The 17,756-nt window shown below is 33.8% G+C and overlaps 1 protein-coding gene across 1 annotated transcript; it reads right to left on the reverse strand.

The window, feature by feature from the left end:
- Positions 1 to 3,912: 3,912 nt before the first annotated feature.
- On the reverse strand, positions 3,913 to 16,821 carry LOC129005498 (uncharacterized). Its single transcript, XM_054434406.1, has 4 exons — positions 16,633 to 16,821; positions 8,869 to 9,066; positions 6,668 to 6,754; positions 3,913 to 4,800 (listed from the first exon to the last, which is right to left on the reverse strand). Exons 2-4 carry the CDS (start codon positions 8,966 to 8,968, stop codon positions 4,457 to 4,459), a joined length of 531 nt encoding a protein of 176 aa, XP_054290381.1. The 5' UTR covers positions 8,969 to 9,066; positions 16,633 to 16,821; the 3' UTR covers positions 3,913 to 4,456.
- Between the last annotated feature and the right edge of the window lie 935 nt (positions 16,822 to 17,756).

A 17,756-nucleotide genomic window follows, 5' to 3' on the forward strand; every position in this document is an offset into this window, starting at 1 on the left:
GGTACAGGACGACGTCTGTCGGGCCAGCTAGTACTGTAATATATATAAAAGAAAGTTGTGTTAGTTACAGCGTTTATAACTAGAAAACTACCGAACCAATTGAAACTCGGTGTCTAAAGAAAGGGCTTGGTCTGTAGATTAGCCATCAAAAGAGAGACGTAGTAAATTTCCTTGGGCTCTGCCCCAGAGGCCTTTAAATTCCCATCCCATGTTATTCTTATGGAGGAAAACAGGTTTTTGTCACAGCTAATTACAGAGAACGGCTGGGCGTAGAAACTTGGTAGTGGTCTCTAAAGAAAGGTCTTGGTCTGTAGATGAGCCATCAAAAGAGAAAAGTGGTAAATTCCCTCGGGGCTCTGCCCCAGTGGCATTTAAAGTTCCCTCTTCAGATTTGTTTACATTACGACCATATACATACATTAACACTACTTTTTAAAGAAACCGCTGTTAATATTTAAATTGTGATTTACTAAATTTGTCAAAATGACGTAATTGCAATGGTTTTTTTCTGATTTTAAAATCGATTTTGTTTCTGAATCGTGCCATGTTTTGCAATATAATGTTCTATTACCAAATCAGTGGAAAATCCTAATATCACGGTAACTCTTAAAATGATTTCTTATGGAGTCAACTTATATCTATTGTACAAGTTGGTTTCTGCCTTTTTTTACCACTTCTTTAGAGATTGCACGTAGACGATATTTTTTGGCGTATTGCATCTGTAGACGATACTTGGTTGGTGTAATTATTAAAATTACAATGGAAAAAAGCGAGAAATATTGGACATTTTGATATACTAAAAATAAAACTGAGTTAACACTGTGCTACATTTCTTGAACAATAATTGAAAGAGCCGATTTGCAAACAATGGAAACATAGGAAAGTCATAGAACACAACCAAGTAGGCATACAGTAATAGAAATAGAAATAATGTTTTTTTTTTCATTTATAATCGTTATTATAGACAACCTAATGCGGCTATGAGTGGGAAACATTTGTAGAAAACACTAAAAACCTAAAGGTGAGTGAGCATAGCTAACGAACATCAACCAGGACGTGATTGAGCCATGCGAACGAGCTGATCTTGAAAATGAACAAGCATCTATATATATAAAAGGCAAAGCCCTCACTGACTGACTCACTCATCACTAATTCTCCCACTTCCCATTTACCTAGGAGGCTGAAATTTGGTACACTGATTCTTTAGGCATTAAATAGGAAAACTAAGTTGTTTTTATTCAGATCGGACTCTCGGGCTCCGCCCCAGTGGCTCTGGAGTTTCCCATGTTAACCTTATGAGAAATGGAATTAATGAATCTTAACAGCTGTTTCATAAAACAAGTTGGTTCTGTTCTATGATGTTCAATAGCATTAAAGTTACAAGGATTACCAACAGGATGCAGCACTATTATTTCTTTTACATTTATGACAGCTAATTTGCAACCAAAAGGTGAGTGAGCATAGCGAACGAACTTCAACCTGGAGGCGAGTTAGCGTAGCGAACGAGCTAACCTGAAGGCAAGTGAGCGTAGCGAACGAGCCTACCTGAAGGCAAGTGAGCTCAGCGAACGAGCTCTAACCTAAAGGTGAGTGAGCGTAGCGAACGAGCTCAAACCTAAAGTTGAGTGAGCGTAGCGAACGAACTTCAACCAGGACGTGATTGAGCCATGCAAACGAGATCATCTTGAAAATTAAGAAGTTAAACGGGACAAAGCCCGCGGGTTACAGCTAGTTTGACATAAAACCACAGGACAAGACGACGTCTGTCGGGCCAGCTAGTTTATAATAAAAGCACACTTTATGGCATCAGCCCTGTTATGGCATGCCTTGTAGTAGGCTAGGTAGCAAATGCAATTACTAGTACTCTCTATACCTATAGTTTTTTATTTAAATGGGGAACAAATCTTACATGTTTCATGGAATATTTTAGTGGAAATTTGATCAGGCACATGGAGATTTATTTTGTTTTCCGGTTTGGTGTGGGTGGCGGGGGTGAGTTATAGATTTTAATGACTGCAAAATAAAATGAAGGGGAGAGCGAGATTGTTAAAAAATCTTAAAAATAATTTTTTTAAAGATGTAGTATGGGCCATACTAAATTTGTGAAATGTTCTCAATATCACCATACTATTTTGTATCATACTTTTTCACATTTTTAAACATTCTTTCAATTTTTTTAGTTAAAAAACCCTCCTATAGTCTTCTATACAGATGAGATGTTTAAGCGAATTTCCCATATAGGGAATAAGCTATTACCGTAGTACTCATGGTAAGACCTGGACCGATTTAATTTTTCATTTTGAGGTCCCTAGAGGCCAAAAACACCATCCGTTCAAATTTATATATATATATAGTTTCTTAATATTTATATATATATATATATATGTCCGTTAGTGTGATAACTCGAGCAAAAATGATAAGATTTTAATGAAATTTGGTACAAACGTGTAAACCTACGTTTATTCGAACGAGTTCACGATCCAGCATAATCTGACCATGGGAATGGGGGTTTTATGGGGGTTTCCCGTTTTTGACTCTAAAAACAAAAAAATTTGCAATTTCTTTTTAAACCGTTTTGTAGAGCTTAAAAAAAGAAATAATTTAGTAGCGCTGTTGTACGCCTAACGGTCACGGAGAAAATTTAAAAAAAGTGTAATTTAAAATTACCACGTTATTCTTATGGAGAAAATAAAAATTGTTTCTAGTTTACTTGTTTATGGACATATATTGATAAAATTTGGCAAATTTATTTATTTCACCCTATACTATTGACGTATGGTCAAAAAATACTTTTTACCTTCCCTGTAGCAGCAAACCTAAGCACTCGTTAAATCTAATGTTATTTAAATAGGGAATAAATATGTCTTATTTATGGAAATATATTTTAGTAAAAATGTAATCAGACAAGTTGAAATTCGCTTAGTCTGCAGGTTTGCTGCAGCGGGGGTATTTTTTTCATTTTTTAAAACCTCATAATCAATTTATCAAAAGTGGACAGCTTATTGAGACCAAAGTTATTATAACTCTAATTTTTACTTGACAATACCTTATTAAAATTTGACAACTGTTGCACTGAATACTGATTTCTGGTCTCATAATAACACACTTTTCTATTCATAATGGCAAGGAATAAATAAATTACTAGTCTTGTTTAGTATAAAATAATGCCTAATATAGGCTACACTTTATTGTTTAGAACTAAAGAGAGTTTAAAATTACAAACATTTAAATCCATACCACCACCAATTGATCAGACTTTATAAGTTTTGAGATTGTGAAAAGTTTAAACAGATTTCCACAAAGTTAGTTGCTTTATCGTCACTTGTTAATGTCACATAATAAAATATTATCATACAATTGTGTGTAAAGTTGAACATATTTTGGTATTTGTATTAGAAAATATACAAATAAAAAGGAAATATATAAGCCCCAGTATGATTCATGCTGCCAAGGTTATTTTTAGAAATATAAGATAGTGTATAAGGTAGTGTATCCATTATGGATATTCTGTAACATTTTTCTAATTTTGGAAAAAAATAGAATAATTTGGTATGATACACTGCATTTTACAACGAGTTCATTAAATATAGGATGATATAACAAGTAGAAATAGGAAACAGTAGAAACACTATCTCAAGACAATAAGAAAAAACTTATAGAGTTTTGGTATCTAACTATAGTTCTTAATAGTTTATGAAAACCAATTTTTATTTTAATAAGACACTTTTTCTATAAACAAAGTAGTATACCTGTTTAATGAACTGATCTGAAACAATAGTAGAAGTTTAAACACAATCGGGACTAACTTACAATCATATACAGAAGGATATAATTTATATAAATTCATACAAATCTTATTGAATGTCATTTATAGTTAAGGAAAATCATGTTGGGCCAAAATATTTAAACAAATTGATATCTCGTAATTGCTTTTATTTTAAACATAATTAAAGTAGTAGTAGAATGTATGGTAATAGAAAAGTAAGAAAGTGTATGAAAACTAAAACAGTTTTTCTCGTTCAGTTTGCATTTTATTTAGTATTGTGATTTAAATAGATGGCAACAGAGAAGATGGTTTAATTGGATTGTTTGGATAAAAGGCTATCACAAAAGTCCTAAACAAAACCACTTATTCAAATAAACTAATTTTATAAAAATCTTTGACTATAGTAGAATTGATTGCGATTTTTCACCTATTTACATTTGGATGATTAGCTAATTATTTTAAAGCTATAACCATATTATTAATTTTTACAATCATATTAAACCATGACAAGGAACTTTAAACATCGAGGACACCCTCAAACAGTTTAAATACTTAAAATATTATTGCTAAGGCCACTCTTTACACAGCTGTAGAAGACTAGAATACACATGGCTTATTCTTTCACACAACATTCACACTCGCTGATGTCAACTTGAGAATCAATGGTCTAAGCAATCATCACTCCTAGGTCTAAACAGCCGGCGCACTCTGTCTTCTATGAATGGGTATGATGAACACACTGATCTTGCTCTTTCTCCTGGTGTCTTGAACTTTTCCGAAGAGGTCGGAGTACGACGGTGGTGCGAAGAGGTCGTATGGAGGTGGAGGGGAGTCAGACACTCTTCTCGCCTCGTGAAAGTTTGTTTGGTAAGCGTTGATGTAGAGTTCGTTGATGCCGTGCCTGGTGTACATGTGGTTACCGAAGCACCACTCGGAGCAGGTGACTATGAGAAAGAACGTCACAAGTCCCCCAAAAGCTCCGAGATACCACATCACAGACCACATGTCCACGACCTCATGGACTGTAGCAGCATCTGTAACATACAAAACACTATTTTGAGTACTACATTCTCAATCCAAACTATAAAATGCATGATCCTAACAGTCTGATCAAGAGAGGATCATTCTTTTAGAAAAATATAAAACATAGGCCTACAAAGCATTTGATCAAAAATCCAACTTTATTTTCAAAGTAAAAAGGGCTAACAAAATAGATGAATGTTTCAAGTGAATCTTTGCAGGCAAATATCTTCGTAATGTAAAAATACTATTTTTTTCACAAATTACATGCAAAAGTATAAAAATTAATTGTCATGCAAAACTGATAAAACACTCCTAGATTTTAAACACTTTACCAAATGATTATTCTATTCTACTTACTATAAGCAACAGAAATAGAAAGCAACATCAGTATGTATTTGATCTCTCAGAGTTGAGCGATGACAGAAGTCAAATTGACTGTTTTGACTAATAACCAGTGACGCAACCAATCTATTGTGTGATTGTACTTACAAATCGGCATCAACACTCTAACGAGAGATCAACTACCACTGTGTCTGCCTTGAAAGCTCTGAGTATGAATATTAAACCTTAATTGTAGACGAGCCTCCGTCCTGGGTGGCCTGGGTCCTCACGGAGCTGAATATTAAAAAAATACCGTTAGAATACAGAAGTTAAAACTTGTGAATGTAATGCATTAACTGTTAGAAGGCAAGCTCAAATGTGTGTAAGAAAACTTAGATTTTTGGATAATCAGTAGATATTCTATCTTTAGTTCCAGCTGTAGCCAATTTTTACTTATAATATAACATAGTAGAATGGCTGGTAGAATGGACCTTTAAAGAGTTTACTACACTGTAAACATTAGATTTGTTTCTTGTGTATGGGCTGATATTTTGTGTTACAAAATAAAAGATTCTATGGTTTACAATATGCTGTATTGATAAAGGATAGCAATTAATAATTGACATGAGCACACTCTGCTGGCTGAACTCAACTACCTCCATGTTCACTCTGAAACTACAGCTACAACCTTTACGGGGATGGGAATGGGATGTCTAATAATTTATATAGTCAAAGACGAATCATACAAATAGATACTGTTTGGAAGCTAATTTTTCGCTTGTACAATTAATTTGCAAAATAAAGTTAATAATCTTAATGAGTACTTGAATAGAATTTTATGCGGGTTGATTGCACCGAAGAAGAAATGTGAACTATACATAATCTTTATACTGCATTTAAGAGTTGAATTTAGAGCTAAACTATTTAGAGTTTATTTCAAATAAGATATCTGATGTATACTCACATTTTTACATTTTTAACTCCAGGAATATGGTTAGGGCTATACTAAAAAGCTATACTAAAAAGCTGAGATAAGTGATATAATCTACTAAATCCAACAACATTTTTAACTAAATGTTAGTTTACACTGAAATATCAAATTATTGTTATACATGACTACTTCTGAAAACTGCCAAATAAATTAAAATAATTGGTAATACCTACCTTAAGTTTTAAAATTTAGGAAATTAAGTGCTTGAAAAAAAATTTATAAATACAGTACTTACGGTCAGAGCAATATGATAATTTACTGATATCCAAAGACAAGTTTTATGCTTTGGTCTTAATACTACTGACTCACATATTGTCTAATTACAATTGGAGATATTGAAATGGTCTCTGCTCTGTAATGAATTAACTGTATGAATGAGAATTATATCAGTCCTGTTGAAATGTAGTAGAAATACGCTCAATAATGTTGTTGCAAGGGATTAAGTATTTAAAAAGAAAGTGATTGCATGACAAGTTCAGTAGGGAGTGATTTAATAATTTCAAAATCTCCAAAACTGTTCCAAAAAGCATTTATTTACAGAACATTAACTAAAAACATTAAATTACCTGTTGTGTTTGCGCTCCTATTTTCATCTAGAATATTCCATGAGTTATTACTTGTTTCCATTGTTACATTTGTGGTCTTCAGCAAACCTAAAAGAAGCATTGGTATTAAACAAACGAATCAATAAGAGACTTATAGAACTACACTCTACAAGACAATTAGTTGATACGAATTGATGGAAATAAATACAATCAAAGTAGTATGAAGAAAAAAAACCTCATTGTACTCTAAAATATATTCACAATTAATTCATTTGAAATTATGAATAACAAAATAATTTATCACTACTCATAATATTTGCTAGTACTGAAATGCAGCATCATTTACAAGTGAATTTACTGTATTGTTTAAAGACTGATTTAATGACTATGCGATGACTATACAAAAATTGAAATCAAAATACAGTAAGTTCAAACCTTTTGCAATTTACAGCAATTTCGACAATTATAGTATTAAATATGGTAAACAGTTTAACATATAAATTTTCACTGTTAAAATTGTCATCCATAAAGGAAACTTACAAGTGGGTTTTTTGCACACTTATTGATACAAACACTCAATTATTCTTATCTAAAACATAGGACAGGATTAATGTGTAAGCCAATTGCAAACAATTGAATATGAAGTTTTAACTTATCAGATAGTTTATTGGCAGGTGATCCATAAATGTCTTCCTGACACATACTTGTCTATGCACATACATAACACACACTCATTCTGTTAACTGAATTGCAATGATTTAATAATAAATGACTCAATTACTCTACAACTTTCATGACCAACTTAAACTGACTTTAGTTTCCAGTTAAATCTTTAATTTGATGACAATATTTTTTCTTTGAAATTGTTGTATTGTAATTCAATTTTTGGGCTTTACTTATTACTTTGCTGAGCTTGGTTTGTTGAAGGCAAGGATGGTATATTTTCATTACCGGTATGTAGAATAGTGTGTCTATATTTTAAGTGTATAATAGGGGTGTGTAATATAATAGGGGGTTTGCATTGTATTCCAGTGGCGGATCCAGAGGGGGGGCGATCGCCCCCCCCCCTCTCGGGCATCCATATATGTATTTTTTACTGCATGTATTACAGTAGTGCAAACACATTGCGTAAAATAATTTGTCACACTAACTTTGGACAAATAAATGGTAAAACTGCCATTTTGGAGACTTAGTTTACACAACTTTTTCGGGTAGGGGTACCCTCGAACCCCCCAGACCCCCCGGTTCGCCCCCCTTTGTGACTGTTCTAGATCCCCCACTGTTGTAGGTATTTCAATAAAGAAAGTAAAAATGTTGATAAAGTATAAAAATATTATGAATACTGAAAATATTTAAACCATTTTGGGACATAACAACTACAGGAAAAGGTTACTTTGGAACATACTTAAATACAACTCTTATCATTCCAACAATTTACGGATCCAAAAAAAATTATGTTTTTTTCTCCATTTACTAACTAAGCAAACTAAATCGTGATACCCTATACATGCATTGGGGTACAGTATATAGAAATCACTACTAAAAAACAAGGAAATTTAACCATTTAGTTGCCTAAGCAAACTCAAAAGGCCTTTTATCTAGCTTTTGTTAAAAGGTTTTAAATTACCATATGTATTAAGTATTTCTTATTTATTTATTTATTCTTATGTATTTTTTATTTCTTAGTTAGCAAAATTATATTTTTTTTATAAAGGCAAATAGTTACTGCATTAATTATATCAATTTACCAAAAATTGTACAAACGACTTGATGAAATTACTGGTCTAGACAGAAAGAGAGGTTCAGGATAAAATGGTAACAAATAACAAATCACATTTACTTTTCATAAAAGACTAAATGTATTGCCAAACTTAATTATTCAAGTGAATGGTATGTATAATGTTATGGAATGATATGTTTACATTTAGTAAAATTTTAATATGATTGAAAATTAATTTTAAGTATTAGACTATCAAAAACATCGATATCATTCCAAGTTTGTTAACTACATTTTAATCCTCCTGAAAGAAATATTGTTGTGAACTGTTATTATTTAGCACATTTACACAATTATTTGGTACTTACTGAATATAAGCTAAATTTGGATCGTTTTGTGAGTTGAAGGTACCATCCAATTTATGCTAACAATAGGTCAAGTAAGTACATTTATCCAGGTTTAAATTTTGTAAGAGCAGATAATATTGTACAGTAGGCCTACTTACTTTGTCTGAGACCGGTAGACATGAAGGGTGCAGCTGAGGCAGACTGAAGCTGAAGTAGCATCGCTGACACACAGCACACGCACAGTGAACTGGTGGACATGTTCACAGAGTATGACAATCTCAGAGGCTGTGGCACTCTTATAGCGGCACGTGCTATCTGTATCTACTCGCCGCTCTCTCGATACCAGAGGCACTCATCTGCAACAGAAAAACATAACCTGAAACTTAGTCACTTGCTCTGGATCCTGGGTAGCCTATACAGTGTCTCACTGCACTGGACTTATATCCATCCCGACCCGGTGTAGGTTATAGTGTTTGAGGCCTTTACTATAAATTAATAATGAATCGTTAATTAACTTAACTGGTGCTATACTGTAAACAAATTCAACAATATTAAAGCAAAAAATAACTAACTTAATATATGAACTTAAAATATACCTATAGCCATATCTGTAATTTTTTTTTATTACAGCAAACTAATTTTTTTACGTTACATTCGTGATTACATATAAGGAAAATGCTTAGCTAATTATTCACGTCGGAGACTATTTAGAAAAATGATTCGTGTGAAGACGAGCAAAAATTGTTATCTTTTTAACATTTCGTCACATTAAGACCATGTGCCATAAATTATTTCTCTTTTCAAAACATTATAAACGTTGGTTCTTCTATATTTCTATACTATACTTTTTTTATACTTCCCACATTGTAAAATCGTGCCTTGAAATTAGTGTTCTATTCTATGATTAAAAATGTACGTAAAAAATTTCGCAGTTCTGTGAGATTTCAACTACATTTTAGCGAATTTCCCCATAGGGAAATAGGTATTACCGTAGGTCTCATGGTAAGACCTAGGCCCGGGACCGATTTACTTTTTCATTTTGATGTCCTCAGAGACAAAAAACACCATTCGTTCAAATTTATATATATATATGTGTGTGTGGGGGGGGGGGGTGTCCGTCCAGACGATAACATGAGTAATTTTTGTCCGATTTTGTTAAAATATGGTTTGAAGGTGTAAGGTGGGATAAACTTGAATGAGTTCGCGAACCAGCATGATCGGACCATAGGAACGGGGTTTAACGAGGGGTTTAATGGGGTAAAAATGGGGTTTTCTCATTTTTTACCCTTAAAACGCAAAATTTATTAATTTTTCTCCAGACCTTTTAAAAGAGCTTTAGTATATCAACAAATAATTTAGTATATTATCAAGTATTATAAGTGTTTTTACGGTGATTGGTTACGGAGAAAATTTAAAATTTGTTAATTAAAAATTCCCATGTTGTACTTCAGGAGAATATTGTAAAATGTTGTAGTTGGCTTGTTTATGGTTATATTTTAGTAACACTTGGCGGATTTTTTTACACTGATATTTCTATAAAAAAAACACACACACTTTATTAGTTTCCCTGAAGAATCTAACCTAGGTTCTCGTCAAACATAAATGTTAATTTAGTAGATTAGTTGAAAATCAATCCAAGCAAATGGAAATTCGCTTAGTCGGCAGGTTTGCTGCAGTGGGGTATTATACAATATAATAAGTTTTGAGAAGTAGTGTTACATCAAAATACAGACTTTCTTGTGTACACAGCAAACCGTTAAGGCTAAACAGTTAATATTAACTTATGAAGCTTGGGTTATGTCTCATGATTTATCACGCATATAAGGACCCGGTTTTTAGAAAAAAATAAAAATACCCCCGCCGCAGTAAACCTGCATACTAAGCGAATTTCCATTGATCTGGCTGGATTTCTACTAAAACATTCCCTTAAAATGTTCAGATTTATTTCCTATTTAAATAACAATAATTTTAATGAGTACATAGCTTTGCTTCTACAGGGAAGGTATTGAGGTGTTTTTTTTTTATTTAAGTGTTGATAGCTTAGTATGAAAATAAAACAAAATTGTCGAATTTGATTAAAACATATCCATAAACAAGCAAACTACAACAGTTTATTTATTCTCCATAAGAATAACATGGGAATTTTAAATTTACAATTTTTTTAATTAGGTATCTCCGTAACCATTAGGCATACAACAATGCTTCAACATACAAAATTATTTATTTTTAATCTCTACAAAATTGTTTAGAAATATTGTGAAATGTTGTGTTTTTAGGGTCGAAAACGGGAAAAAAAGAATTTTTACCCCATAAAAGTCTCTATAAAATCCCGTCCCCATAGTCCGATCATGCTGATTCGCGAAATCGTTCGAATAAATAAATGTAGGTTTACACGTTTGTACCAAATTTAATCAAAAACGGATTATTTTTGCTCGAGTTATCCCACTAACGGACATATATATATATATGAATTTGAAAGGAGGGTGTTTTTGGCCTCTGGGAATCCAAAAACAAAGAAACAAAAACAGTGAATCGGTTTTGGGTCTCGGCCTTACCATGAGACCTACCTACCTATAGCTTATTCCCTATATGGGAAATTCGCAAAAAATAAACTAAAATAAATAATAAATAAACTGAACCCTCCCAAACAATTCTTCAGGCATTAATTTTCCTGTTTTCATAATTTTCTGCCTCCTCGTAAAACATATTTGCCATAGAAAGTCGCCCTTCTCAGATACACTGTTGCTCAACTCCAGCGGTGTGTGTGTGATAACATTGGTTCTGCGTGTCGCAAGCCTAGCTGTATTTTGCAGTGCGAGCGGTTTAACAGCATTCGTGATAACAATTATAAACAATGGACCACTGACTAGTAGGTAAATCTTTACTAACCAACTCAACTATGGTGTTACTATTACCGTGAGAAACAATATGCTGCAATTAGTTTGTGATGCCCTCATTATGAGAGGTTACACTTAGGTGTGGTGTGGTCGGCATAATACGGTTATAGTAATATGTTTTCTGTGATAATACGTAAGTACCTATAAGGCCGCCGGTGCAGACGTTAATACACTATCAATGAATGACGCAAAAGATATTGACGATAAGATTTTGTAAGATAATAAAAGATAGCTGACTAGCTGAGCCATTGTCATACAATAATTAATCCAAACTACATTAAAACAAAACTAGTGGCCCCATGCTGCTCCGCAGCGTTAAAATAAGTATCATACCCGAGAAAAAAATCAAATTTAAGATTTTTGAAAGAGCTCCATAACGAGATCTTGAACTTAAATGATTCAAACGACCAATAGCTCAAATTAAAGCCTATAATTTACTGATTATTTTGAGTCTAAAACATATAAAAAAACATAAACAATACTTGAGCTATTGATTTTTAATAATAGAAAACCCTTATAAAAATAGTTTTTAATGTTGGTCGTTCACCTTACGTTTGCTTGAAACTCATCTGATTTGATAACTAATAGCTTAAATGAAAGCCGGTATATCCCTAAAGGTTCTTAGACCAAAATATAAACGATTATATAATTAACTGGTAAAATACATCTTAAATTGAAGTAAGAATTCGAAAATAAATCAAATATATGTTTTTATAGGCTTACCTCCGTCAGAATGTTGATCAAAGCTGACATGTTTCGTTGCATTGCAACATCGTCGGAGCTTTACGTCAAAAACATCAAATAATTTAAACATAAAATACAACATGGGACACGGAACATAAACACGAAATAACACGATAGCGCTATCATGACACGGCACGGAAGCGGTTGTTGAAGCCGTGTCGGTGTCATGATAGCGCTATCGTGTTATTTCGTGTTTATGTTCCGTGTCCCGTGTTGTATTTTATGTTTAAATTATTTGATGTTTTTGAAGTAAAGCTCCGACCACAGACAATGCAAAGTATTATATTGTCTGTGCTCCGACGATGTTGCAATGCAACGAAACATGTCAGCTTTGATCAACATTAGTTGAATTAAGACACAATTTTGGACTACTGACGGAGGGAGGTAAGCCTATAAAGTCATTATTCGTAGTCCAGGGGCTATCAGAATGAATAATATGAAATATATGTTTTTGGTCGAGTAATACAGTAGATAAATATATGCCGATGCTTTATGTGAAATCTGTGCGTGCATTTTGAGTTCCTTTTGGTTGTGCAATTTGAGACCTCAACCATGAAAATCTGTGGGATAGAAGAGCCAAACTAACTCGGAAAAGAACACCCATAATTTTTTTAAACATAAGATTTAGACTACAACCTAGATTTTCATTATACAGTATCAAAATTTAAATATACTCATCATTAAATATGCTACAAGAAAATCATATAGCATTCACCTAAAAACCAAATTTTGTATGAAGGATTTTGTAAAATGAATACATTTTTAGATTGCCCTAGCACTGGACTATATGGCGGCTCCAGTCAACTATATGATAAACCTACTCCACCCTATGATTAAAGCAGCTGTTTCCTCGTGAAGGCTTATTATATTCCATTAATTACTTTGTTTATCCCTACCGGACGGAGGCTATTTGGTCCTTCCGACGGCAAATCGCAGTAAGGCCGCCATATTTAGCACTGCAAGTCAATAACGCATTGTTTTTTCCTTAATACACACTGCATAATGAACTAACCAATTTCCATACTTATTTAAACAACACTATTTTGTCGGATATCGACGCGACAGACGAGACTGCTGCAGTGCTGCATGATGGGTAAGATGGGTAGTGTTGCTGGGGCGATGTCGATGGGTTGGGTTGGGTTTGGTTTGGACTGGTTCCATTCATGGTCAACCGCCTTGACCCACAACCCACAGACAGACATTCGATCCACTTTCCTAAACTCATCTTGATGAAGAAAAATTGCACAAAAAGGTTTGTGTCAGCATGGAAAAGAAATGGAAAATCCTTTGAAAATGTACCCGAGATGCTAGACCTACTACAGTATTTGCAGTTCTCCATCAGCACACTCAATGCAAAGCGTGGTGGAGGTGGTGGTGGTGGTGGTGGTGGTGGTGGTGGTTTAAACCGTATACTTTTCTCCTGATATTGATTTAAATGTACCCTATTTTCCGCAACGTTGTATGAATTTGAACGGATATTGTTTTTGGCCTCTGGGGAGCTAAAAACGAAAAAGTAAATCGGTCCCGGGTCTAGGTCTTACCATGAGACCTGCGGTAATAGCTTATTCCCATATGGAAAATTCGCTAAAAAATGTCAAATTTGATCACAATACATCCATAAACAAACAAACTACGACAGAGTTAACTTTTTCTCAATGAGAGTACAGGAGATTTTTAAATGTAGTACTACAGTTTTTGAAATGTTTCTCCGTAACCTTTAATTTTGTACAACAACGCTTCAATATAGAAAATTATTTGTTTATTAACCTCTACGCAATTTATTACACGGGGGATAGCCCAACTCCGCGTGGTGGTCAGATTTAAACGAGGAAAACTTTCATAGCCCCCGAAGGGTCCAGTCAAACTCCGGTTACACTTTTATTTGTTCATAGCTACTTTTTGAGGTTTGGTTAGGTTAGATTAATGATAGGTTAATTCAAATTAAACATAAGTAGGCCTATTCTCTTTTGTACTGGTTAACTTTATTTAATGTATTTAATTAGTTACAGTGGTTTCGTACAGTTCTAAATTATGCATATTTATAAAAATTTCAAACTTCAAATACAAACTCTCAGCCGTCAGGGCTGTGAGAGCCAAAATTGACCACCGCACGGAGTTGGACATGTGCCGCAAGGGATCTGAAGTGACCACCGCGCGGAGTTGGGATAAGCCCATTAAACGATGGGTGTAATAAAAATTGGGAGTTTTTATTATTCAAGGCCGGTAGCCTAAACATTTTAAACCCCCAATTTTCAACAATTATTTTTAAAACACCATATCACCCAGTTCCAAAGACCTGATCATGCTAGTTCGCGATCTCATTAAAGATTATGTCGCCATACACGTTAACAATTTAAACGAACATTGAGTGTTTTGACCTCTATAAACATAAAAATAAAAAAGTAAATCGGTCCCGGGCCTAGGTATTACCGTGTCCCATACGGTAATACTAACTACTTCCCTAGAGAAATCAGGTAAAAAACAAAAACATCAATAGCTTTATAGTTAGGTTTGCTAAATAATTATGATATTGGCGAAGTAGCTGATCCAACTTGCGACTGCAGAATCTCAGAATGTTGCTCTTGGGTAGATATAATGATAATACTTAAGAGGTATTATCCACCCAATTGCTACTACTCACTGATAAAATTATGCCAAGATGTGTGACCTTGCACCATACGGAGTAGTGAACGATAACAAATAACTCTCTTATCAGTCAAACGTTGTTGTTCTTGACCGCTTGTGTTTATATCTGTCGTCTGACAGCCCGTCTACCTAGTTATTAGGAACAGTATTTAGTTTTGCAATCTTACAGAGTAGAAGTAACTGGGATTACTTTCCAATAAAAACTATACCGGCACGTTATTCCCCATATCACAAGTAAACAGAAAATGTTACGAAAAACCCATTAGAATGATAGGAAAGAGTTGCAATAGTACTGGCATTAATAGTACAGTACATAATATTTATCGTTGTACATTGCAGCCAATTTGTAGGCCTACTGATTTTTAATAGGTATATGCAGATTTGGTCAAGAAGAAAATACTATAGTTGAACTGTCGCAAATCAAAGTACCTAATCATAAGGGGGTTAATCTTGAATGTTATTTATTTTAAGTTTTCACGTAGCACCATAGATGATAAAAGGTACACCACGCAGTAACTTATATTTATAAATACTAAATACCCCCACCGCAGCAAACCTGCAGACTAAGCGAATTTCCATTTGACTGATTGGATTTACACTGAAATGTCTACTTAAAAATATAACATTTATTCTCTATTTAACTAGTACTTAGGTTTGCTGCATCAGGGAGGGTAAAACTGTTTTTTTTTTTGTAAAACGTTAATAGTTAGTAAGAAATAAAAACATTTTCCAAATTTGATCAAAATATGTTCATAAACAAGCAAACTACAACAATTTACTTATTCTCCATAAGAATAACATGGGAATTTTAAATTTACAATTTTTTGGAATTTTCTCTGTAACCATTAGGCGCATAATAACGCTTCAATATACTAAATTATTTGTTTTTTTAAGCTCTACAAAATAGTTTGGAAAGAAATTGCTAAATTTTATGTTTTTTGGGTCAAAAATGGGAAAAACCTATTTTTACCCCATAAAACCCCCCGTAAACCCCCGTTCCCATGGTCCGATCATGCTGGATCGCGAACTCGTTCGAATAAACGTAGGTTTACACGTTTGTACCAAATTTCATCAAAATCGGATCATTTTTGCTCGAGTTATCGTGCTAACGGACACACACACATATATATATATATATATATATATATATGAATTTGAACGGATGGTGTTTTTGGCCTCTAGGGACCTCGAAATGAAAAAAAAAATCGGTCCCGCGTCCAGGTCTTACCATGAGTACTACGGTAATAGCTTATTCCCTATATGGGAAATTCGCTAAAAACTACTAATACTAAATTATAATAAATAGTAATAAATACGATAAAAAAATATCACTAATAGAATCCATTGCAAAATTTACAAATGACACACAGCTAATACCAAGGCGTACTATCTGCTAATACCATAGACTAGTAGGTATGTTTTATCTATGCTAATACTATCGATGAAATTTAAAATCTTCCTAAAACTATGCAATTTTGCCTAAAATTGTACCGGTTTTTACAAAATACTATTTAGATTTTATCGTTAAATTCTACACGGTGTGTTTATTTATTTGCTTACCGTACGCTTTTCTTACAGAAGTACAGTAATAAAAATGTGATAAAGTATTTCTCTAAAACAAAGTGTATTGCTGACCTGCAAACAGCTGTTTATCGCGTGGTAAAAGTCACGTAGGCAGCGTACCCTACACACAACACTGGATAGTCTGGAACTGCAAACAACTCTGATGGCTCTCTGGACACTGAACAGAACAGAACACCTCCGACTAGCAACTAGGCAACTGGACTGTAACACTGTAGTAGACTCAGTACGAGATACGAGTACACCAACACCAGTACTACTGTGGCTGGAACAGAGAGACGCCAAGCGGCAAACCCAGACAACTCTGATGTAACCGACACAAAGCGCTTCGGTGGTGGAGGGGAAACTCGTTCTGCGTATAATAATTTTCTCACCAACTTGCTAGTAATATTTTGTCTTTGTGTTACTGTTTTAGTAAGCTATTTGAAGGTTATAAGTTCTGTGGCGCATTTCACAGCTTGTTTACCTTGTATAACCTTGTAAAATGACTGTTCATCAATGCTGAGAATGACGTAGATAGCGAAAGCCAGTGATGTTATATGATTAACCTAAATTGTATCATACTAGTACAGAGTAAAAATAGCCAAATCTTGTGAGTTTCCCATTGAAAAAATAAATAATGGTGATTACATTCACATCCTACATTATTAAAATATTTAGTATTTATATCACAATAAATAATGTTAAAACCAGTCCTAATGCCTAATGCTGAAATTAGTTTTAATTGTGTGTTTTGCAGATGGTATGTATAACTCTTTAGCGGCTGTTTGAAATCAACGAAATTAACATTGATCTTATGGCGGCAAATCCAAGATGGCAGTTAGCTTCCATGGACTCCTTGGGAAACATAACAACACTACAAAGAACATTTCTAATACCACAATTTACTAGAAATTAAAATTACAATCACTTTGGTGTTTGAACAAATATTTTTCGACGATAAATAACTCTTCAGCAGCTGTTAGCTAGCCTCCAAGGACTCAAGATAGTGGTTTACGAGTTGATACTTTTTTCTCGATTTTCGAATGTGAGTACCTATGTCGGCAGACCATAATTTGCTTAGTAATGTAAATGTCAACTGGTGTAGTAGGTTTCTAGAAATCTGTCCAATAAGCTGCAGGGTGTCAGTATAAACCAAAATAGATTTATACCACACCATAACTATCTCAGTAGTACCA

The sequence above is a fragment of the Macrosteles quadrilineatus genome, unplaced genomic scaffold (assembly GCF_028750875.1).
Source record: "Macrosteles quadrilineatus isolate MER2022 unplaced genomic scaffold, UCM_ALF_1.0 Scaffold_1__1_contigs__length_201487025, whole genome shotgun sequence".
Lineage (NCBI taxonomy): Eukaryota > Metazoa > Arthropoda > Insecta > Hemiptera > Cicadellidae > Macrosteles > Macrosteles quadrilineatus.